The sequence below is a fragment of the Scyliorhinus canicula genome, chromosome 17, assembly GCF_902713615.1.
Source record: "Scyliorhinus canicula chromosome 17, sScyCan1.1, whole genome shotgun sequence".
Lineage (NCBI taxonomy): Eukaryota > Metazoa > Chordata > Chondrichthyes > Carcharhiniformes > Scyliorhinidae > Scyliorhinus > Scyliorhinus canicula.
The window spans coordinates 34,613,763-34,638,725 of NC_052162.1; the positions used below are offsets into that span (position 1 = coordinate 34,613,763).

The following is a 24,963-nucleotide window of genomic DNA, read 5'->3' on the forward strand; positions in this document are numbered from 1 at the left end:
AGGTGGATTGGCCATGATAAATTGCCCTTAGTGACTAAAAAGGTTAGGAGGGGTTATTGGGTTACGGGGATAGGGTGGAAGTGAGGGCTTAAGTGGGTCGGTGCAGACTCGATGGGCCGAATGGCTTCGTTCTGCACTGTATGTTCTATGTATCTATGTATATGTATTAGTTGGCAGCCACTAGGATAAAAGGCCCATAGAATAAAATAGGGAGAGACATAAAAGGATGGTAAAAGCAGGGTGACTTTCTGCATCCCTTCTGGCAGCAGTGCTAACCACTGTGCTACCCTGCTGCCCCAATGTGGCACAGTGATTAGGCCTGCTGCCTCACAGCTCTAGGGTCCCAGGTTCAATTCCGAGTGACTGTCTGTGTGGACTTTGTACATTATCCCCGTGTCTGCTTGGGTTTCCTCCGGGTGCTCAGGTTTCTTCCCACAGTCCAAAGATCCGCACGTCAGGTGGATTGGCCATGATAAATTGCCCCTTAGTGTCCAAAAAAAAGATTTGGTGGGGTTACTGGCTTACGGGGATAGGGTGGCGGTATGGGCTTAAGCAGGGTGCTCTTTCCAAGGGTTGGTGCAGACTCGATGGGCCGAATGGCTTCCTTCTGCATTGTAAATTCTATGATTCTATGATCCCTGATTACTTGGCAGGAATCGGGCTTTAAAACATTGGAAACATTGAAACTTCGTCTCGATTTTGGAGATATGTTTCCAGAGAAGCCATACTTCTGTAACTCAAATTCTCCCACTCCATTCCTACTTTCCTAGCAAGTGATTTTATTTTAAAGTGAGTAAACCAAGCGTAAAAGGCCAAGTATCACAGCGCAGGGCACGATCAAATTGGAAAATAAAAGGCAGGAATTGAGGTAAATCAAGAATTAATCCAGTCCATTTTTTGAGGATTTTCCTAGAACAGCAGATCACCAATGGATGGTGTCCACAGAGATTGCTGGAGTTCATCCAATATAGTTTCACACAAGAGATTAATAGCAAAAATGGAAATGCACAGAATTGGAAATAACCTTGAGCAATGGGTTTCTAATTGGTTGGAAGGAAAGAGACAGAAGCTAGGGTTATGGGACACATACTCTAATTGGTGGAAGTTGGCAAATAATGATTTCCAAAGACCTCATTATTAAGTTCACAGCTTTTAACTACATAGAATTAATGACATGGATCAAGGAAGGTAGGGATAGGGTGCAGTCTGGCACACTTGAACCAAGAGGCCTGATATCAACTTGAAATTGGCCCTCAGGCCTCAGCCGGGATTCTCCCCCAATTGGCGGGACGGCCCGATGCCAAGAGCGGTGTGAACAAGTCCGGCGTCGAGCCACCCAGAAGTTGCGGAATCCTCCGCACTTCCGGGGGCTAGGCCGGCGGCGGCGGGGTTGGCGCCACACCAACCGGCATCGAAGGGCCGCCGTGGGCCAGCGCGAGTTGGCGCATGCGCAGAACCGCCGCGTGTTTCCTGCACCGGCGCAGGAGGTTTCTTCTCCGCGCCGGCCATGGCGGAGCCTTACAGACGCCGGCGCAGAAGGAAAAAGTGTCCCCATGGCACAGACGGCTGCAGATTGGTGGGTCCCGATTGTGGGCCAGGCCGCCGTGCTCCCCCCTCCCCCCCACCATGGCTGGATCCACCTCCACCCCCCCGAAGACTCCGGTAGCCGCCCTCCAAGCCAGGTCCCGCAAGGATGGATAATGTTCATTTCACGCCGGCGGGACTGGCCAAAAAAGGGCGGCCGCTCGGCACATCGAGGCCCGGAGAATCACTGCCAACAGCCCCCGACCAGCGCGTCGTGATCCCCGCCCGAAAACCGGGCCAGAGAATTCAGCAGTCGGCGTCGGAGCGGGGTGTCGGAGAATCTCGCCCCTCATTCAAATTTTATGCCTGTTGGACAATTATAGTCAGATCGTGCATTAAACACGCTGAATATTGGGCCACTTGTCTTACTAACCGCAGCCCAGTAGGTCCCGGGAGGAGGCTGGAATGGAAAACAGGATGGTGGGGCAACCATGACGACTGGAGCACACCTGCTCCACCAAAAAGAGTTTTAAAAGGAAGTTTTGACAACATGTATTTTTAATTAGCGTTCACAAGAGCCATTTAATTCCGAGCAAACAGCCAGTAACCTGTTCCATTTGTCAGACACTAATGCATAGAGAAGTCCTTCAACATGCAGTCGGCTGCTCATTGACATATATAAGGGTCTTATATCTATTGAAATTGTCTGCCTGGGATACCCAAAAGAAATGGGTCTAAATAATTCAGCTGTGGGATAATTGCCTGGGTAGATTGGGTGCAGGCCACCCCACTGCTAAATCTGTGTGCATTGTGCCCTTTTTACCCCCAAAATTGTATATTCAAGTTTGTAGATTGCACTCAGGTAAGAAATATAGCATGCTGTGGCGACAGAAGCAGGAAATTACAAGGGGACATAGTGGATAAGCAAAACTGTGGCAGTTGAAGTTTGATGTTGCTAGTGTGGCGTCATGAAATCTGAATCAGACTAGTTTCTTAATGGTGCAAGGCAAGGAACCGTGAGGCGCAAAGAGGTGCAACGGCAAATGTACACAAATCACTAAAAAGGGGTGCATCGAGTCAAAGCTAGTGCATCAAGACAAAAAGTAAAGTATAAACCTAATGAATTTGTGACCTTTCTGTGAAGCTGGATTTGAGATAAATGTGAAAAGGTTATGCATCATTTGTATCGGGTCTTGGTCAGATTTCATCTGATGCACTGCATTCAATTTTTGGAACTAACCCGAATGAAAGAAATATTGGCCTTGGGAGACCTTGTACAGCCCTGATTCACCAGAATAATACTCCTGTGGCATTGTGTTGCCGAAAACATTTGTCGTGCGTGTGCACTTTCACATTTGTTCAAACATTTTCACAAGCTTCTCTTTTCTTTTCTGAAACAGGCAGTAAATGTTGGCAAGAACATCCGAGGTTACCACTACATGTTGGCTACTCTGGTAAGTGTTTCCTTTGTGGGTGATTGAATGATGGATATTTGGCAAGGCAGAGCCAGAGGATAGCTAAATGGTACATGAGTTTGAAATTGAACTTTCACCTCGGAGTCCACCTCTCACCGAGACTAATGGGCAGTTTCCTGGGACGGTCCAATTAAAGTTAATTTTGGAACTCAGAATTCAGTGCCAAGTGATTATTGTCCCACAGCACTTAACTGACATCAATCGTCAAGCAAACAGACCATATACTAAGTTATGTAAGGTGTGAAAAATGTTGCCTTCGTGTAGCAGAGGGCCTGCTTCTATGGGTACATAGTCAGTCAGAGAAGAGTGAAGAGAACTTTACTCTGCACCAAATCTCACCAAACCACGTTATACTACCCAAAACCAAAATACTGCGGATACGAGAATTTCTTCTCCCTTTATTCTTTCATGGGATCTGGGTGTCACTGGCAAGACCAGCGTTCATTGCCCATTGCTAATTGCCCTTACTGGGTGACTTGTTCAGCCATTTCAGAGGGCAGTTAACATCCAACCATTGCTGTGGGTCTGGAGTAGGCCAGACCAGGTAAGTATGGCAGATTTCCTTCCCCAATGTTCATTAGTGAGCCAGATTGATTTTGACAACAATCAATTATAGTTTCATGGTCACCATTACTGAGAGTAGCCCTCAATTCCAGATTTATTAATTAAACTTAAATTCCCCCAGCTGCTGTGGTGAGATTTGAACCCATGTCACTTCGAGCATGGACCTGGGTCTCGGGATTACTAGCTCAGTGACATTGCCACTATACCACTGTCTCCCATGACAAGAAATCAGAAACAAGAACTGGAAATGCTGCAATAACTCAGCAGATCTGGCAGCATCTGTGCTAAGAGAACCAAAGGGCGCAATCTAACAGCCTTATCGCGCCCCACTCAGGACGCAACGAGGCTGGTAAATCTCACGAGAGGCTTGTTATGGGTCTAAAAATCAGACAATGCCAGGATGCTTAGGTGGCACTGCCAGGCTGACAGAGGCACTGTCAGGTTGGCAGTGTCATGGTGGCTAGGTGGCATCTTGCCCATGCTGGGGATTGGTGCCTTGGAGTGCCCTGTCCTCATGAGGTGGGGTGCTAGAGGTTTGGTGACCCCCTAATTGATAAGTTGTGGCATAAGGACATAAGAACATAAGAACTAGGAGCAGGAGTAGGCCAGCTGGCCCCTCGAGCCTGCTCCGCCATTCAATGAGATCTTTTGTGGACTCAGCTCCACTTTCCGGCCCGAACACCATAACCCTTAATCCCTTTATTCTTCAAAAAACGATCTATATTTAGACAAATATATATGGGCAGTAGCACAATAGTCAACACTGTTGCTTCACTTCGCCAGGGTTCCAGGTTCGATTTCCACTTGGGTCACTGTCTGTGCAGAGTCTGTATATTCTTCCAGTGTCTGCATGGGTTTCGTCCGGGTGCAAGTCCCGAAAGACGTGCTTATTAGGTGAATTGGACATTCTGAATTCTCCTTCAGTGTACCCGAACAGGCGCCGGAGTGTGGCAACGAGGGGATTTTCACAGTAAATTCATTGCAGTGTAAATGTAAGCCTACTTTTCCTGACATTTTCCTGGGATGAGAGCAGTAAATGGTGTCATCAATTTAACAGAAAGAAAAGTGACGGTCTCAGGAGGACATCCCACATAAGGCCCAGACAGTGAGGTACCATGTGGGTACCCATAGCAACAACTTTATTTGGAGGAAATGAGTGAGGTAAAGGTTGGATTGTTGACTGTTAGAATAGAGAAGTGTGTGCTGGAAGGAGTGTTTGGGCCTCAGTTCACGGAAGAAGCGGAGGGACAGGGCCATCCTAGTGGGGGATGGAGGTGTATACATGGTGAAGAGGAGACATGAAGGACCAGGAAAGTGGAAACTACAAAATTGACTCAACGCACACCTCAAATAATGAAGCAGTTCGCGCTCACATGTAGTAAGAACAGGACTACATCCGGGCGTGTACTTATACATTACAAGTGACATTTGCATCACATAAGTATCAGGCAATAACCATATTTAACAGGAGAATTCAGCCAACTACCCTGATACTCATTACTATCGCTGAATCCCTCGCCATCAACATCCTGGGGGTCACCATTGACCAGGATCAGGCTCATAAATACTGTTGCTACAAGGCTAGGTCAGAGTCTGGGGATTTTGTGGTTAATAACATATGAAATAGGAGCAGAGTTAGGCCATTCGACCCCTCGAGCATGCTACTCCATTCAATAAGTTGATGGCTAATCTGTTTGTGTTTTGAGTCCCACATTCCTATTTATCACCGATAACCATTGATTCCCTTACCTAACAAGAACCTATCTAACTCTGCCTTAAAAATATTCAATGAAGTGCCTTCTGATTCCAAAATCCTGACTGGCATCTACAAGACACAAATAATGGCCGGGATTCTCCGACCTTCCGCCGGGTCGGAGAATCCCCAGAGGGAGACGCGAATCCCGCCCCGCCGCCCCATCGCCAGCTGCTATATTCTCCGGCACTGTTTTTTGGGCGGCAGCGGGATTCCGCCAATTTTCCAGGCCCCCGTCCATTTTTGGCCAGTCCCGCCGGCATAAATTACTCACCTTACACACAGTGGGACCTGGCAGGTGAGTATGCGGGGGCGGTCCTCGGGGTGGGGGACCCCATGGTGGCCTGGCCCGCGATCGGTGCCCACCAATCTGCGGGCGGGCTTGTTCCCTGGAGGCACTTCTTTCTTTCGCGCGAGCCCTTGTAGGGCTCTGCCATATTGCGGGGGCCGGCGCGGAGAAGAGAACCCCCCACACAGGCGCGAAAATACGCCAGCCGGTCTGCGCATGTGCGGAATCACGGTGGCCTTTCCGTGCATGCGCGAGATCACGCCGGCCATTCTGCTCATGCGCGAGATCACGCTAGCCGTTCCGCGCATGCGTGAACTCGCGCCGGCCCTTCGGTGCTGGCTGGAGCAGCGCCAACCCCTCCGGCGTCCACCTAGCCCGCTAGAAAGGTGAGAATTCCTCACCTTGGGGGACCGTTGATGCCGGAGTCGTTGGCTCCGGTTTTCCCACCAGCGTGGGGACTTAGTCCCCAGAAGGGAGAATCGCACCCGAGGAGTGTGACAAAATACTTTCCACTTGCCTCGATGAGTGCAGCTCGGACAATACTCAAAAGCATTTGACACCATCCAGGTTAAAGCAGCCTGCTAGATTGTCAGCCCATCCGCCACCTTTAGTGTCCATATCCCCTGGCACTGGTGCATCATGGCCACAGTATATATCATCTGTAAGGTGCATTGCAGTGCCTTGCCAAAGTTTCTGCAGTAACACATTGCAAACCTGTAACCTCTTCCATCTAGAAGGAGAAGAGCAGCAGTCACGTAGAAAGAACAAAACCTCCAAGTTCACCTCCAATGCAAACACCGTCCTGACTTGGAAGGATATTGCCGTTCCTTTATTGTCACTGAGTCAATATCCTGGAACGCCCTACCCATCACTGCAGTGACTGCAGTGGTTAAAGAAGGCGGCTCACCACCACCTTCTCAAAGCCACAATTAATACACAATGAGTGAATGCTGACTTTGCCAGTAACGCCCACATCCGTAAAAAAAAAATCAAGCAAATCTTTTGCAAATCTTTTCCTGTGCGCCACACATACTTTGCAGCGGAATAGAGGGAGCTAAAATCCGCTCCTCCATCTTTTCTCTCAACTCTATTCCATGGAATCTTTTTTCTACTTTGCTCTCTGTTTATTTATTTGCGGTTTCTGAATTGTTTCACCATCACTTTGCTTGTCTTTTATTTTGTTTGCTCTTCCTCACAGCTTTCATCGTCTTGCCTGAGTTGATTTTGTTTTTCATTGCACCATTCCCCTGGAAGACAAAGATAATAGGCAAAATGGGCACTGTCAAGAAAATTGCTTCCGAGGCGGTACCGCCGCTCTGAAACCAATAGCTGCAATAAACAAAACTCAACATTCCCTCTGTGCTGCCTGTTCCTGGCATTAGCATTTTCCTCTTTGCTGAGCAGCCATGCAGCAATGAGGAATGTGCTATGCAGGTGAGAAACCAGCAGCCTTTCTTTTAAAATGCACACATTTGTGTCCATGTGACAATCTTAAAGGGACCAGGCAGTGCAATTGCCCAGCTGCATACTGTCACAATATACACACAAATATATGATGGTGCACAGACAGACATCGATTGACACACAGGATGACCAATGAACACAGAACACAGCAGCCAATCACCAGACAGGACACAACCACTATAAAGCCAGAGGGCACTAGTTTTCCCACGCTCTTGGGATGCAGCCTCTGAGACAGCCAGAGCCTGTGAGCAACAACCAGAACATCCACCATGTGGTCGTAAGATAGTCTGGTCAGGTTAGCCTCAGGTCTCCAGTCAACTCAGCATAGTGTCAACCCACAGTTAAAGTATGTTTAATAGTTAAGAGTTCAATAAAATAGAGTTGCATTTCTTCAAGTGTTGGAAGCCTGTCTCTCTCACTGCTATGGTAAACGCAGTCCTCGGAGACCCAGCATACCCAACACATCACATACAACAAAGGAAGATTAGAGAGGACGTTAGTTACACTGGGCTGAACGCTATGGCCCTATCATGGAGAGGGTGGGTTGGTAATGGGGCGAGCCATTTAAAAGGGGCTGGTTTAGCTCACTCGGCTAAATCGCTGGCTTTTAAAGCAGACCAAGCAGGCCAGCAGCACGGTTCGATTCCCGTACCAGCCTCCCCGGACAGGCGCCGGAATGTGGCGACTAGGGGCTTTTCACAGTAACCATTGAAGCCTACTCGTGACAATAAGCGATTTTCATTTTTCATTTTTCAAAAGTCCATTGACTTCGGCGGGTGTGGAACATCCCATTGGTGAAAGATTCCACCTGCAGGTTGCAAATTAGACTGGCTCGGTATGAGACATCCCTGTAAATGCTCACACATGTGTAAAAGATCTAGCCCAGCCAGTAAAAGTTTCTCAAGAGCAAAGGTAGGTACATCAGGACTGTCAAACATTTAAAGTTTAAAGAAAGAAGTGAAAAAAAAATCTAAGCACCTTTTAATTCTAACTCGATCCAGTGTGCTGCTAAGTTCAAACCGAGTTGGAGGCCCTCCACTAGCTGCAGTTACATCCGGGTCTGCCTCTGAAGTCATTCTTTACTATAAACATAAATCATAGTACAACTGCATTCTGAAATTATCCGAGAAAATGCATTCTGCTTGGCAATTCCTGAGATAACCATGGTGGGCAATTTCACAATTCACTGAGCAACTCAGAAAATCTATAGAAAGAGACATTTGCAAATAAATGTTTCTGGAGTTTTGTTTTCATCAGGGCTGCTGTACAGTATAGAATGCCAGTGAGGATTTTTAATCAGGCCTGACGAAATCCTATCCAGTTTACTGCACTGCAAATATTTCACGATTGATATTTTGTCAGTTATTGGTTAGACGGTCTCTACTCAATCATGCATGCGGTGCTTGCAAATGATTGCCCTTTCTTCCTCATACCAGGGAAGAATAATACATTGCCTTTGGTACAATGTTGCCTGAACACCAGCAGCAGCTGAGGTAATGTAGCAAATCAAAACAGTGCAGATTTTTCTAATTAGACAGTAAAGAACACAGCTTTTGCCACATGTCAAAACTGGCTGTGTTGCCAAAATCAGTTTTAAGCACATGACTTAGGAGCTGCAAAAGCAGGAGTGAGTTTTTCTTTGATAAATCATTGTGAAGCTGAATTTTCCACTGCTGTTTGTGAAATTCTCCTCGCAGCAGCAAGTGTAAGACAGAACAACAAATGGTTCCAAGGCTGCATGATGCTGTCTTTACTGTGCGTTTTACAGCAGTTCTCATTAGCCCTATTCAATGATTGATTAATTTATATGGGGCTGGCACAGATTTTGCTGATACTTTCCTTCGTCATGGTTTCTCCAAGATGCTGCACTTGTTGCTTTTCTGGAAGCATTTTCCTATCGTGCAGCAAGGATTTTGACTGCAAAGAGTGAAAATACCCAAATAAATTGCAGCGTTAACTGAGTGTAATAAAGGGCAGCACGGTGGCACAGTGGTTAGCAGTGTTGCCTACGGCGCTGAGGACCCGGGTTCGAATCCCGGCCCTGGGTCACTGTCCGTCTGGAGTTTGCACATTCTCCTTGTGTCTGCGTGGGTTTCACCCCCACAACCCAAAGATGTGCAGGGTAGGTGGATTGGCCACAATAAATTGTCCCTTAATTGAAAAAATAATTGGGTACTCTAAATTTAAAAAAAATATATTAAAAAAAACTGAGTGTAATAATTTCAAAGCTATGATTCAGTCTCAGGGCTCAGCTTTGCTCTCGAGGGTTGTGATAGCCATATAGGCACAGACAAAGACCATTTGCTCCATCAAGTTCATGTCGGCGCTCTTAACAGCAATCCAATCAGTCCCATTCCTCCTCCCCAAAGCTCTGCAAGTTTATTTTCCTTGAATGCCCATCCAATTTCCTTTTGAAGTACTGATCCGATCCACTTCTACCATCATCCTGGGCAGTGAGTTCCAGGTCTTTACCACTCACTGCATCAAAAAGTTCTTCCTCACTCTCCCCACTGCATCTCTTGCTCAAAGTCCTAATCCTGGTACCATCAGCTCATGGGAACAGATTTTCATGGCATACTTATCTAAACCTGCCATAATCATGCACGCCTCGAACAAATCTCCCCTCAGTGTGCTATGCTTTAAGGAGAAAAACCCTTGCTTCATGCCTGAAGCCATTTTGGTAAATCTACTCTGTGCCGTCTCAATGACCTTCACCCTGTGGTGAGCAGGACTGAATGCAAAACTCTACATTTATGGCCTAACCACAGCCTTCTAACTGTTCAGCATAACCTCCCTGCCTTTGTATTCAATACTCCTATTTATGAAGCTCAAGACTCCATGGGCGCGATTCTCCCAGAGGGGGAGAAATCGTAAGGCTGGCGTCAAATCCGGGCGGGTTTGACGCCAGCCCCCCCCCCCCCCCTCCCCGACCGGGAACCGATTTTGGTCCCCGGTCGGGGCTAGCATGCCGCCGCCGTAAACTCCGGCATCGCGGGCTTAACGAATTTCGTTAAGCCCGCTTGCCAGAGTTTGCGCCGGCTGACGCGTCATATGACGTCAGCCGCGCATGCGCGGATTGGAAGACTCCAACCCGCGCATGCGCGGATGACGTCATCGCGCATTTGCACGAAACCCGCACATGCGCGGGCCGGGATGCCCCTCAGCCGCCCCGCGAAGTGATACAGCAGGGCGGCGGAGGGACAAAGAGTGCGCGGGCATCGGACCCGCTGCCCGCGATCGGTGCCCACCGATCGCGGGCCCATGGCACCCTTGGCATGGCCATGGTACTGCCGTGCCAATCGGTGCCATGGTTTTAAAAATCGGCACTTTACGGCCGTTTTTACGAACGGCCAGACCAGGTGTGTTTGCCGTTCGTAAAAACAGCCGTAAAGGGCTGGGAACTCGGCCCATCGGACAGCTGAGAATCGCTGCTGGCCGTAAAAAAACGGCGGCAGCGATTCGTATCGGGAGTCGGGCGTGGGGGGGGGGGAGAATAGCGGGAGGGCGTCGGACGGGCGTGGCCGTAAAAGTTTACGAGCCACGCTATTCTCCGCACCGTCGTGAGTGCGGAGAATTGCGCCCCATATGCTTTGTTGACTACTCTCTCAATTTGTTCAGCCACCTTCAAAAATCTTTAAAACTGCCATTATGTCTATAATTTCTTTCCTTATCCCTTCTGCCAAAATGTATCATCTCACACTTCTCTGCATTAAATTTCATCTCTCACCTTTCTGCCCATTATACTGGTTAATCTTTGTCCTGTTCTGTCAATTGGTATCCTCTTCACTGCCTGCCATGCCTCCAGGTTTGGTATCATTGACAAATTAAGAAATGTTACTCTGTATCCCCATGCCCAAGTCATATATATATATGTACATACAAAATATATATTTATATGTATTATATGGAGTGGTCCTAGCACTGAACCTTAGAGAACACTTACTTCTAGCCCATAAAAAAACAATTACCACCACTCTCTGTTTTCTGTCCTTTAGCCATTTTTTGTTCAAACCAACATTGACCCTCCTCTTCCATGAGCCTCAATCTTATTTAATTAGCCTTTTTGAGTGGTACTTCATTCAACACTTTCTTAAAACCCTAATAGGCAACATTTATTGCTTTCCTCAGCAGATAAAGTAGCATCGGTAAAAACACACAGGAGAGATAATGGGCAGAATTTACCCAAAAAATGGCAAAGTGTGGTTCAGTCAGAAAACAGGCGTGTTTCTCCCCAGAGAAAGAGAGGCTTCCCAACTGGATTTTCCCACACCATGGGTGCAATCCAATGGCCACGCTGCACCTGAAGAGCTGCTCACTGCGGCACAACATGGCCAATAAAAGCCGGGTGACCCCACTCCCAGGATCTACCCGGCTTGCAACACCGTGCAAGATCCAACACGATCTTGCGAGACGTTGCGATGCAAATCCTGCACATTGTGGGCGGGTTCACATTTCGTCTTACTCTAATGTCAGATTCCCGAGGTACCTGAGGCTTTGAGATTCAGCTCCTTCCCCTCAGAGACCTCGGGCCAGTGTGGTTCAGCACTGGTTCCCTACGATCAGTGACCAGACGGAGCAGCCCACATGAGGGTCTCCCAGGGGATCGAAGGCTGCCAGCTGCATGCCCTTTGGGCAGGCTGGTGCCCTGGCACTGCTGGTGCCCTGGGCATCCTGTTAGTGTCACTTTGCTGCTTGCTTGGTACTTCCAAGGTGCCCAAGTGGCACTGACAGCTGGCATGGGCACTGCCAGGGTGCCTAGCTGGCATTTTTGTACGTGCAGTGATCAGGTTGGGATGCCCTGCATGGTCTTGGGGGGGCCTCCCATAGTGTGTTTGGGCTGGGGGGAGCATGAGGGATCGCTTTGCGGGCCTCGGAGATCGGGAAACAATTTAAAAATGTCGTCCCAATGTCTCGCTACTCAGTGTACAAAGAGGGGCTATGTGAACAGGGACGTGCTTTGCGAAGGGTGGTTTCTAAATGAAAAAAGGGTGCCCAAATCTCAAAATGAAATTGAAGACGTCTACCATGCACATTGGGATCTCCCACCCTGAGGATCGCTGCCACTAACCCCCTCCCTCCTGCCCGCCCCATGGATCGCAGGCATTGGGGCCCTCCCGATGGGTCACTCTGGAGGCTCCGCCCACTTTAGGCCCACCCTTGCTGCTGCTAGGTTGGCACTGCCATGGTGCCCTGCCATGTACCGCCATCCTGGGGACTACAATGGCCTCAGAGTCCCTGGTGGGTTCAGGTGTGTATTCGAGGAATCTTTCAAACAAGCCACAGAGCTCGGTCATAATGGAGAGTGAAATAAAAAAAATTGGGGGAGAAATGAGCAGCTAGGTGTGCAATGAAGCTTTTGAGAGTTAATGGGGTGTGAAATTCAATGTAAGGCAGCTGGCTAAACCACTGAGGCTCCTAAAAGTCAATGGGGCATGAAATTGAATGTAAGCAAGCAAGTACAAAGGGATAAAACCAGGCATACTGCAACTGTGAAACTACAGAGTCCATTGAAGCTACATGGGGAATGAATTGCTTCTCTAAGAAACAAGCTGCAGAATGGCTGTGTCCTGTGAGAGTATTTTGGGACAGAGAGGCTGCAGCTGTGCTTTGTCCTGTTATGGGGTGTTAATCATGAAAGAAAGCAGACTTCAGGGCTGCACAGACCCACCACTACCCGCATCCCGAGGGAAGACCCCTGACCTGGCTCCCTCAAGCCTACATGAAAGCAGATGTCAAGCTTCACAGACCCACTGCTACACCCATTGCTGGAGGAGACTCCTCACCTGGCTCTCGCCAACCCAGCAGGAAACCCCCCAACCCCCATCTCCCTTGAAGGACCCTCCACAGCATCTGGCACAGTGACTGCTGTGCCCTTGTGCTCCTTGGATGTAAGTAGAGAGGGGTTCGCACCTCTTCCTCCCTCTCGGAATCCATCGTACCTGGTCCATGTTTATATGGACCAGTGTAATCGATGCCACTGGTGGGCGGGAAAATTGTGGGCGGCCAGACGTTCTGACTTCAGTCGTGCTGATGAGATTGAAATTAATTCAAATGCATTTAAATCAGCTTCTGGGCTAGATCCAGATCGCAGCAGCGGGAAGGGCACAGGAAGACCGTAAACTGGTTTGCATCAGGTGTTTTTCGCCTTGTTTTCCAGAGATAGCAGGATTTGCCCCAAATGTCTCAGGTGGATGATGAGCCTTAATCCGAATTGACTAAACACCTTAACAAGTGTTGGAGGGAAATTGCTGGAATCTATTACTAAGATGGTTATTGTGGGGCACATGGAAAATCCCAAGGCGATCAAGCAGAGTCAACATGGTCCTTTGAAAGGGAAATCACATTTGACTAATTTATTAGATTTCTTTGAGGAAGTAAAAAGCAACACGGTAAAAGGGGAATCTGTGGATGTGTTGTACTTCGATTTCTAAAAGGCATTCGACAAGGTGCGATGGGAAAGGACATTGTGCAAATAAGAGCTCATAGTGTCAGGGGGTAACATATTGGCACTGATAGAGAATTGGTTGGCTATCAGGAAGAAGAGAGTAGGGATAAATGGGTCTTTTTGGGTTGACAAGGTGTGATGGGTGGACTACGATAGGAATCAGTGCTGCGCCTCAACTGTTTACAATTTATATCAATGACTTAGATGCAGATGCATAATTTTGCTTATGCCACATATATAGGTAGGAAAGCAACTTGTGAAGAAGACATAAGAAAGCCTGCAAAGGGACATAGATACATTAAGTGAGTGAGCAAAAAATTGGCAGATGGAGTATAATGTGGGGAAATGTGAACTTGTCCACTTTGGCAGGGAGAATAGAAAAGCAGTATATTATTTAAATAGAAAGAGATTGCAGAACTCTGAGATACAGAGGGATCTGGTGTCCTGGTAAATGAATCAGGAAAGATTAGTCTGCAGGTGCAGCAAGTGGTTAGGAAAGCAAATAGAATGTTATTGTCTATTGCAAGGTGAATGGATTGTAAAATTGGGGATGTTTTGCTACAGCTATAGTGGGTACTGGTGAGACCACATCTGAAGTACTATATAAAAAAGCAAATTACTGCGGATGCTGGAATCTGAAACTAAACAGAAACTGCTGGAAAATCTCAGCAGGTCTGGCAGCATCTGTAGGAAGAGAAAAGAGCTAACGTTTCGAGTCCGATGACGCGGCTTTGACAACGAGTCATCGGACTCGAAACGTTAGCTCTTTTCTCTCCCTATGGTTGCTGCCAGACCTGCTGAGATTTTCCAGCATTTTCTCTTTTGTTTTTGAAGTACAATGTACAGTTTGATCTCCTTATTTAAGATAGACTCTAAATGAGTTGGAAGCAATTCAGAGAAGGTTCACTCAGCTGATACCTGGGACGGGTGGGTTATTTTACGAGGAAAGGTTGAACTTGTTGAGCTGTATCTTTTGGAGTTTAGAAAATTGAGAGGTGATCTTATTGAAACATAAGATCCTGAGGGTACTTGACAGGTTGAATGCTGAGAGGATGTTTCCCTTTGTGAGTGCGACTGGAATTTGGTGCACAGTTTACAAATAAGCAGTTCCCTTTTAAGATAGAGATGAGGGGCGCGATTCTCCGCTCCCCACGCCGGGTGGGAGGATTGCGGGAGGGCCGGGCGACTCACGACACGCTGCCCTGGCACCCCCCGCGATTCTCCCACCCCCCGCTCAGAGATTCGCCGCTCACTGTTTTTCACAGCGACCGGCGATTCTCCGGCCCGGATGGGCCGAGCGGCCTGACGTACCTGACCTGTTCACGCCGGCGGCAACCACACCTGGTCGCTGCCGTCGTGAACATGGCGGCAAAGGTTCGTTTGTGGCTTGTGGGGGGCAGAGAGGGGAGTGAGCACCACGGCCGTGCTCGGGAGGGGACTGGCCCGTGATCGGTGCCCACCGATCGTCAGGCCGGCATCTCCAAGGGACGCACTCTTTCCCCTCCCCCGCCCTGCAAGATCAAGCCGCCACGTCTTGCGGGGCAGCGCAGTGGAAGATGGCAACCGCGCATGAGCGGGTTGGAGCCGGTCAACCTGCGCATGCGCGGCTGACGTCACTTAGGCGCCGCCGTCGCGTCAAGGCCCGGCAGCCAAGATTTACGGAACGCCGCTCCTAGCCCCCTGGGGGGTGGGTAAATAGGGTGCAAGGAGCGGCCTCCGAGGCCGTCGTGAAACTCGGCCGAGTTCACAATGGCCTTCCCGATGCCGCGCGGGAGCGGAGAATCGCGGCCGAGAAGAATTTCTTTCTCTCGGATGGCTGTGAATCTTTGGAATTCTCTTTTCAGAAGTATAGTGGAGTCCAGATCAATGAATATATTTAAGGTAGTGGTAGAAATGTTCTTGACTAACAAGGGAGTCTGAGGTTATCGGGGATGGACAGAACATGGAGTTGAGACCACAGTCAGATCAGCGATAATCTTACTAAATGGCAGAGCAAGCTCGAGGGGCTGAATGGCCCACTCCTGCCCCTAATTCATATGTTCATATGTAACTGAGGAAAGATAGAAATGTAATATGTTTTCAGCAAGTGACAGGGACCATGGAGAAGGAACAACAAAAGGAAAGGCTTGTGATAGAGTACAATTTTAGATCATTACCTCTGCCTGCACCTTGTTTCATGTTTTTCTTTTGCTGGTTTTCCATGTTTCCTTCTTTATAAATTTTCTTTGCAGTGAGGCAGCTGCCATCGAGCCATTCACACCTCACCTGTATGCATTTGTTTTTCTTTGCTTTACCCATTGCCACTCCCTTTGGCATTTTGTACAATGAAACCTTTTGATCTTTAATCTTTTCTGCCCACCACTCTCTCACAGACCTTCCGTTTTGTTCTTCCGACCTCCTCCCCTCCTTCAAAATCTGTTAGGTTTCTATCTTTCCTGCGTTCTGATGAAGGGCCATCAACGATCTGAAGCATTTGTTTCTCTCCACAGATGCTGACTGACCTGATGAGTATTTCCAGAATTTTATGTTCGTATTTTAGATTTCCAGTATCCACGATATTTTGTTTTTTGCATCCATTGCTTTCCCTTCAACTATCTTTGCTGTTACTTCATTAAAAAATTCAAATAGATTATTCAAGCACGATCTGCCTTTTGCAAATCCGTGCTGGCTCTCCTTAATTAACTCAAACCTCTCCAAGTGCATGTTGATTTTTCTCCCCTGGTTATTGTTTCTTAAACCTTACCCAACAATAGTGCGAAACTGAATGGCCTATTGTTACCAGGAATGTCCGATACACTTTCTTAAATAATTTCTTGATACTGTCTGAGAACTCAGTCATTCTTCCTGGGAAATATGTGAATGAATCTATCACAGAGTGCTATGATGGTGAAACCTGTCACGAGTTTTCCTGAGGCATAATCAAGCAAAGAAAAACTATTATGCCTTTGGTAAGGCATAATAAAACCTCAGACACTTTGGCCAGCTTATTACTCAAATGTTTTACTCAGGTGCCCTTATTTGCGAGGTGCAGAAAGGACAAATACATAATATAATAATAATAATCGCTTATCGTCACAAGTAGGCTTCAATGAAGTTACTGTGAAAACCACTTAGTCTCCACATTCCAGTGCCTAGTTTATGATTCAACCACATTTATTATTAATCCCAAAATAAGTTATCAGCCTTAAATTATCCCAACTAATAATAATTCCAAGAGTCTTAACACTACCCGTGCCGATGAACTCAGTTGAGCTGTGAGTCTAATTCTCTGAGTTTTGGTTGTCTCAGGGCCTTCATCCATTGCTTCTCTCCTTCCTCTGGTCTGTCATCAAATCTTCTCTGCTGCCTCGCTGCCAAGTCTTCGTTGAGGAGGGTCCTGGTTGTCCATCTTTATGCCCCTCTTTGTGCCTTTCTTGAAAGTTCTCTGGCCCTTCGCCAATGAAGTCTCGGGGCAGGGGTCACAACTCCCAATGGAGTTGCTGATTGCAACTCTGCAAGACACCAAGAGCCACACCCCAAGAGTCCATCTCTCGGTGTGTTGTCCGCACGTAATTGTACTCCATATGTGGTCAACTGGGTGCCAGAAAGTCTAGTTTTATCTGGGCAATCCACAACATTCAATCCATTTGAATGGGACCGATTATCTCCTGATGTCTTGTCGACAAGGCAGGCCCAGACTGGTCCTGACTGTCTTCCTCCGTTCAGTGGATTTGAACCTGGCTGTTTGAATTCCTATCAGGCCTGCCTGGAGCTGACTGTGGTTTAACTTCAAATGTCGGATTCTTTTTTTTTTTCTTTTTTTAAATAAATTTAGTGTACCCAATCATTTTTCCAATTAAGGGGCAATTTAGCGTGGCCAATCCACCTAGCTTGCACGTTTTTGGGTTGTGGGGGCGAAACCCACGCAGACACAGGGAGAATGTGCAAACTCCACACGGACAGTGACCCAGGGCCGGGATCGAACCTGGGACCTCAGCGCCGTGAGGCGGTTGTGCTAACCACTAGGCCACCGTGCTGCCCTAAATGTCGGATTCTTAATTGAAAGTGTCCAAATTTTTATCGGGCCTAAAATTCAGGCTGCTGCCCATTTTATCGCAGACAGCGTTCAGGTTTTAGAGGATGGGGATTGACAGTTAATCTGATCACTGACAATGTCATAGCTGATGTACACAATCCAGAAAGATGCTGGGTAGCAAACTGAGGTAGAAACTGACTGATTTTGTTCTCCTTCTTTAGTCTGGCTAAAGCCTCCTATCCTGGCTGAGATCGAGCCAACTCAACAGCTGCTCGGGATCAAACCAGGGGGGTTCTGATCTATGCAAGTGCCCAGAGGAGCCATCCAGAGAGCCAAGATAACACAATTTTTAAAAAAATGAACAAGGCATTGTCGGGGGAAAAAAAGCCAGAAAGATTGTGGGACACAATATTTTGTTCCAGTGGTTGAATTATGCCCGTCTTTTTTGTTCGTTGCAGGGCTTCTCTGATCTCGTACTTGATAAATTCATCGAGACAGGAGTCAATGTCACTGGCTTCCAGCTTGTCAATTATGAGGATCCAATGGTGCAAAAATTCATGCAGAGGTGGACAAAGCTAGATCAGAGAGAGTACCCTGGAACTGCTGCCAGCACATTAAAGGTATGGCCTTCACCCGAAAAAATATTCAACCATTCTGCTGTGCTACAAATTCAATCGAGAGTAGGTCAGATTCTAAAAATAGAACAACTTGGATATTTCAGGCTATCTTATTAATGCTTAGAAGACCCACGCTATGAAGTAATTTGGAAAGATTTCTAAGTCAGAGCCAGAAATGCAAACTGTTCCAATGAACTATAATACAACAATAGCAAACTGAATTTATGTTGTGCATTTAACATAGCTTTAGTTAAACTATTATAAATAATATGTCATGATTCAATTGCCACGCTGCGCCTGAAAGTCAGCTCGCTGCAGCGCAGCATGACCAACAAAAGCTGGGAGACCCCCCCCCCCCCCCCCCCTCCCGGGATCTACCTGGCTCGCAACGCCTTGCGAGATCTAACACGGTCTCGCAAGATGTTGCGATGTAAATCCCTCCCATTGTGGGCAGCATCACTTTTTGGCAAATTGCGTATTAAAGCGAGACAGCTAGTGTCACTCTAATGTGAAGATTCCCGAGCTACCTGAGGCTTTGGGATTTATCCCCTTTGCCTCGGATGATTGCCGTTTGGTACTGTTCTCCACAAATGGGGACCAGATGGAACGGCACTCGTGGGGGTCTCCCAGGGGAGGCCCCCAGCTGCATGCCCTTTTGATGCCAGCCTGGCAATGCCAACTTGCCCAGGTGGCATTGCCAGCTAGAATGGACACTCACCCGAGGTCTCTTCGGGCTGGGGGTAGTCCGGGGTTCCATTCCTTGGCGATCGGAATTTCAGATAAAGATGGCATCATGATCTCTCACAACAATGGGGAGTTCCGGCGAATGGAGCTTCTCAGTGTACAAAATGGGGCTATGTGTGGCTTCGGCCAAGCGTTCACTGCTGAGGCCCCTTATTCAACATGAGTCCCCAGGGAACACACAGCTAATCATGCTTGCTATGAAACTTTATTCCCAATTAGTTGAATCGCACCCATATTCACATAGAAAACAGCAGTGGGAGTAGATCATGCAGCCTTTTGAGCCTACTTCCCATTCATGATGATCTGGCTGATCAGCCAACTCAATAGCCCGATCCCCCCCTTCCCCAATATCGTTTGATCCCTTTCACACCAAGTGCTATATCTAACTGCTTCTTGAAAACAAATGTTTTGGCCTCAACTGCTTTGAGGCAGAGGCTGACCATTCTCTGGGTGAATAAATTTCTCCTCACCTATTCGACAATAATATTGAGGTCTTTACTTGTAGTTTCAACGTAGGGTCTTGTTTTATTTGTGAATCATTGGGAGGGATAACACTGCAGTTCATCCTGAGGATCATACTTGCTGGTGTGATCCTGCTCTCTTATTCATTAAGTGCTGCCTGGCATCGCACTCCTCTCTCAGAACCCCATTGTCTTGGATCGTCTCCAAATTCTCACTCCAATCTCAGTCTCCCATTAATATTTCTCAGGTTCCAGTCATTTCCAGCTTTTTGGGTTTCTATTTCCCTTCTTTATGGTTTTGGCTTCCATTCCTTGGACAGAATCTTGTTGAGGTATCAAGGGTCATGCCTGCCAACTGGAAAACCAGCAAGAGACCCACACTGCCCCTTTTCGGGAAGGCCAGCTGAATCAGCCAGCGTGCCTTCCCCTGGGATCAAGACACCGGGGCCTGAAGTCTCACCTACCGACAGCTGCCACCCAACCAGAGGCCATAAGCTCGTGCTCAGCAGCACCCTGAGGAGGCTGTCGCTGCAGTACTAAGATTGCCTAGTGACCCAGGCCACAGGTCAGTACTGTAGAACCAGTCCTCCACTGGCTGCACAATTTTATTTGCTGTGAATGCAGACCTGCCTGCAGCAATGTTAACACCAGCAGTGGCAGCATGAAGACCTTAAGTGGTCATTAATTGACCACCTATGGGCTTTTCTATTCGGCAAGGCGGGAAGGTTAACCATGAGCCTTCCCACCCAGAACTGAATTCTTCGGGGTTCCAGTATGCCACCATGTCTACTTGCAGGCTTCCAAGCTCGCCACCACCAAAAGGCTTCTGACTAACACTGTGTGAAGTGATAGTAACTCATCAAACAGTGAAGGCATATCAAATTTCCATTTTTTTCCTGGGTAGTATAAATCAGGCTTCATTTTTTTCTCCTTCCTGCATCGTATTCTGTAATCCCATGTGAGATTAAGCTGTTCTGCATTGTCCAGTAAATGCCGTACCTGCTGTGTGTGAGAAGGTTCCGTCTTGGGAAACGAGGTTGCTGTTATACTCTTCATACTTTATTACAATGGATCCTGAACTCAGACGCGCTACAGTCTGTCTGATTGATTCCAAAGTGCAGCAGCACTGCCCCAGCAGCTAATTTTGAGGTTAATAGACGACAGTGTGAGCACATTAATACACAAGCAAAATACTGCAGATGCTGGAAGTCTGAAACAGAAACAGAAAATGTTGGAAATGCTCAGCAGGCCAGGCAGCATCTGTGGAGAGTCAAACAGACCAATATTTCAAAAATGTGACCTTCCACCAGAATAGTTCTGATGAAAGATCAGGGGCGCGATTCTCCCAGCCCCACGCCGGGTCGGAAAATCGCCGCAACCGCATCACGCCGCCCCGACGCCAGCGGTGGTGATTCTCCGAGGTGCGGAAAATCACCACCATTTGCGCCGGCGCTTTTGGCGCGGCGCCAGACGAGGCCCAGGCACCGATTCGCCAGCCTGGATGGGCCCAGCAGGCGCAAGGAAACAGCAGAGTCCCGCCGGCACCGTTCACCCCTGGTCGCTGCCGGCAGAAACACTGCGCGAAGGATCAGGGGGCGGCCTGTGGGGCGAGGAAAAGTGCTCCATCACTGGGGGGGGGGGGGGGGGGGGGGGGCTCCGATGGGGTCTGGCCCGCGATCCGGACCCACCGATCGGAGGGCTGGCTTCTCCCCCCCCCCCCCCCCCCAAGCCGGGCCTACATTGTTGCGCGTCCACCCCCAGAATCCCCATAGCCATGTTGCGTCGGGGCCGGAGCGTTCCGTGAATCCACCACGCATGCGTTGGTTGGCGCTTCGCCACTGTGCATGAGCGGGTTGGCGCCGCCCCCAGTCCGCGCCATGATGTAAGGCTGGAGCTACGTGAACCACTCCAGCGCCGTGCAGGGGACCAGAATCCCTACTGCCCGCGCCCGTTTCGCGCCGAACATGAAACGCGACAGCGTTCACAACGGCGCGGACACTTAGTCCCGCGATCGGTAAATCGCGCCCCAGGGACCTGAAATCTTGGGCTGAACTTCACTGCCTTTGTAGAGGTTCTCAGCTTGGGACCAAAAGCGGGTCCCGAAACAACTTGTGATGCCTCACCACCTGCCTGCGCAATATTAAACGAGGTGACCAATTAAGAGGCCACTTCTGGAATCACCGTCCAACCAGGGGCTGGTTTAGCACAATGGGTTAAACGGCTGGCTTGTAATGCAGGACAAGGCCAGCAGCATGGGTTAAATTCAGTACCGGTCTCCCCGTACAGGCGCCGGAATGTGGCGACTAGGGGCTTTTCACAGTAAATTAATTGAAGCTTGTGACAATAAGCAATTATTATTATAAAAGACAGTTGACATTCAGGCTGTCCAAGTGAGAGGGTTTGGTTTTTGGTTTGCATTGAGTGCTGAATTTGGTGCATTTGAGTGCTATAGTGAGAGTCTGGTGACTGAGGGATAATAAGGGTTCATTTTTATCGAAAGTCTGGCCTTTCTTTCATTTAGTTAATTGACTTAAAAGTTGCTGTTTGATTCAGAAGAAGGTGAATTTTCAATCAGCTTTAAACAAAGGTCCTATTTGTAGCTACTTGCAGCTGGAGCTTGTTAGTTAGTTAATTGGATTAGGCCAGTTTTCAGAGGCTAGAGTCACAGTATAAAAGTGATCCAGCTGCAGTGCAGACTTTGTTTGCACTGAATGCTGAATTTGGGTACATTTAAGTGCTATAGTGAGAGTTTGGTGACTGAGGGAGTTAGATGAGGAGGAAGTAAGGTGCTCATTTCATTTCAATTTCTACATTTCCTCAAAGCGTGTGAAGGGAGTCGGGAGTTTATAGAGAGCTGACTGGGAGCAGAGTCAGAGGGGGGGAGTTCCAGTTGGTCCACAGGGCAGCTATATTCTGTAAGGTAAGATGGGGGTGGAGGCTAAGGCAGTTGCATGCTCCTCCTGTAGGATGTGGGTGGTGAGGGATACCACGGTGTCCCCACTGACTATACCTGCAGGAAGTGCACCCAACTCCAGCTCCTCAGAGACCGTGTTAGGGAACTGGAGCTGGATGAACTTCAGTTCATCCGGGAGGCGGGGGGGGGGGTAATAGACAAGTGTTACAGGGAGGTAACCACACCCAAGGTACAGGACAAGAGTAGCTGGATTACAGTCAGGGGAAAGAAAATGAATGGGCAGACAGTGCAGTGATCCCTCGTGGCCATTACCCTTCAAAACAAGGTTACTGTTTTGGATGTTGTTAGGGGGGGATGACCTACCGGGGGAAGGCCCTAGCGGCCAGGTCACTGGCACTGAGTCTGGCTCTGGGGCTCAGAAGGGAAGGGGAGCAGAATAGAAAAGCAATAGTGATAGGAGATTCAATGGTTAGGGGAATAGATAGGAGATTCTGTGGTTGCCAGCGAGACTCCTGGAAGGTATGTTGCCTCCCGGGTGCCAGGACCAGGGATGTCTCGGATCATGTCTTCAGGTTCCTGAAGGGGGAGGGTGAGCAGCCAGAAGTCCTGGTGCACATTGGTACCAATGACGGAGGTAGGAAAAGGAGTGTGGATGTAATAAATTAGTTTAGGGAGTTAGGCTGGAAGTTAAAAGCCAGGACAGACAGAGTTGTCATCTCTGGTTTGTTGCCAGTGCCATAGCAAGGATAGGAATAGGAAGTGCAGTTGAACACATGGCTGCAGGAATGGTGTAGGAGGGAGGGCTTCTGGTATTTGGATAATTGGAGCGCATTCTGGGGAAGGTGGGACCTGTACAAGCAGAACAGGTTGCATCTGAACCAGAGGGGCACCAATATCCTGGGAGGGAGGTTTCCTGGTACTCTTCGGGAGGGTTTAAACTAATTTGGCAGGGGAATGGGAACCGGATTTGTAGTCCAGCAACTAAAGTAGCCGATGTTCAGGACGTCAAAGCGTGTAGTGAGGCAGTGAGGAAGGTAACACTGACAAAGGAGAGTACTTCCAGGCACGGAGATGGGTTGAAGTGTACATACTTCAACGCAAGAAGCATCAGGAATAAGATGGGTGAACTTAAGGCATGGATCGGTACTTGGGACTACGATGTGGTGGCCATCACGGAAACTTGGATAGAAGAGTGGCAGATATGGTTGTTGGAGGTTCCTGGTTATAGATGTTTCAATAAGATTAGGATGGGTGGTAAAAGGAGTGGGGGTTGCATTGTCAATTAGAGATAGTATAACAGCTGTAGAAAGGCAGTTCGAGGGTCTGCCTACTGAGGTATTATGGGTTGAAGTCAGAAATTGGAAAGGAGCAGTCACCTTGTTGGGTGTTTTTTATAGGTCCCCCAATAGCAGCGGAGATGTGGAGGAACAGATTGGGAAACAGATTTTGGAAAGGTGCAGAAGTCACAGGGTAGTAGTTATGGGTGACTTCAACTTCCCAAATATTGAGTGGAAACTCTCTAGATCAAATAGTTTGGATGGGGTGGTGTTTGTGCAGTGTGTCCAGGAAGCTTTTCTAACAAGTATGTAGATTGTCTGACCAGAGGGGAGGCCATATTGGATTTGGTACTTGGTAATGAACCAGGGCAGGTGATAGATTTGTTAGTGGGAGAGCATTTTGGAGGTAGTGACCACAATTCTGTGACTTTCACTTTACTAATAGAGAGGGATAGGTGCATGCAACAGGGCAAGGTTTACAATTGGGGGAAGGGTAAATACAATGCTGTCCGACAAGAATTGAAGTGCATAAGTTGGGAACATAGGCTGTCAGGGAAGGACACAAGTGAAATGTGGAACTTGTTCAAGGAACAGGTACTGCGTGTCTTTGATATGTATGTTCCTGTCAGGCAGGGAAGAGATGGTCGAGTGAGGGAACCATGGTTGACAAGAGAGGTTGAATGTCTTGTTCAGAGGAAGAAGGATACTTATGTAAAGCTGAGGAAACAAGGTTCAGACAGGGCGCTGGAGGGATACAAGACAGCCAGGAGGGAACTGATGAAAGGGATTAGGAGAGCTAAGAGAGGGCATGAAAAATCTTTGATGGGTAGGATCAAGGAAAACCCCAAGGCACATGTGAGGTATTTACACAAGTGAGAAATATGAGAATGACTAGAGCGAGGGTAGGTCCGATCAAGGACAGTAGCGGGAGATTTTGTATTGAGACTGAAGAGATAGGAGAGGTCTTGAACAAGTACTTTTCTTCAGTATTTACGAATGAGAGGGGCCATATTGTTGGAGACGACAGTGTGAAACAGACTGGTAAGCTCAAGGAGATACTTGTTAGGAAGGAAGATGTGTTGGGCATTTTGAAAAACAGGAGGATAGACAAGTCCCCCGGGCCTGACGGGATATATCCAAGGATTCTATGGGAAGCAAGAGATGAAATTGCAGAGCCGTTGGCAAAGATCTTTTCGTCCTCTCTTTCAACAGGGGTGGTACCAGGGGATTGGAGAGTGGCAAATGTCATACCCCTGTTCAAAAAAAGGGAATAGGGATAACCCTGGGAATTACAGACCAGTTAGTCTTACTTCGGTGGTAGGCAAAGTAATGGAAAGGGTACTGAAGGATAGGATTTCTGAGCATCTGGAACGACGCTGCTTGATTAGGGATAGTCAGCACGGATTTGTGAAGGGTAGGTC

General features: G+C 48.1%; 1 protein-coding gene across 7 annotated transcripts in view; it reads left to right on the forward strand.

The window, feature by feature from the left end:
* LOC119952339 (glutamate receptor 3-like) overlaps positions 1-24,963 on the forward strand; it is a 492,268-nt gene that overhangs the window by 194,033 nt on the left and 273,272 nt on the right. For 6 of the 7 annotated variants that reach the window (XR_005457831.1, XM_038776024.1, XM_038776023.1 and 3 more), the window contains exons 5-6: positions 2,925-2,978; positions 17,988-18,149. Coding sequence is in view for 6 of the 7 variants with exons in the window: in XM_038776024.1 (XP_038631952.1) it covers positions 2,925-2,978; positions 17,988-18,149 (216 nt within the window). In the remaining variant the exon portion in view is untranslated. The remainder of the gene's footprint in view (positions 1-2,924; positions 2,979-17,987; positions 18,150-24,963) is intronic. The other variant, XM_038776029.1, reaches the window with a different exon arrangement.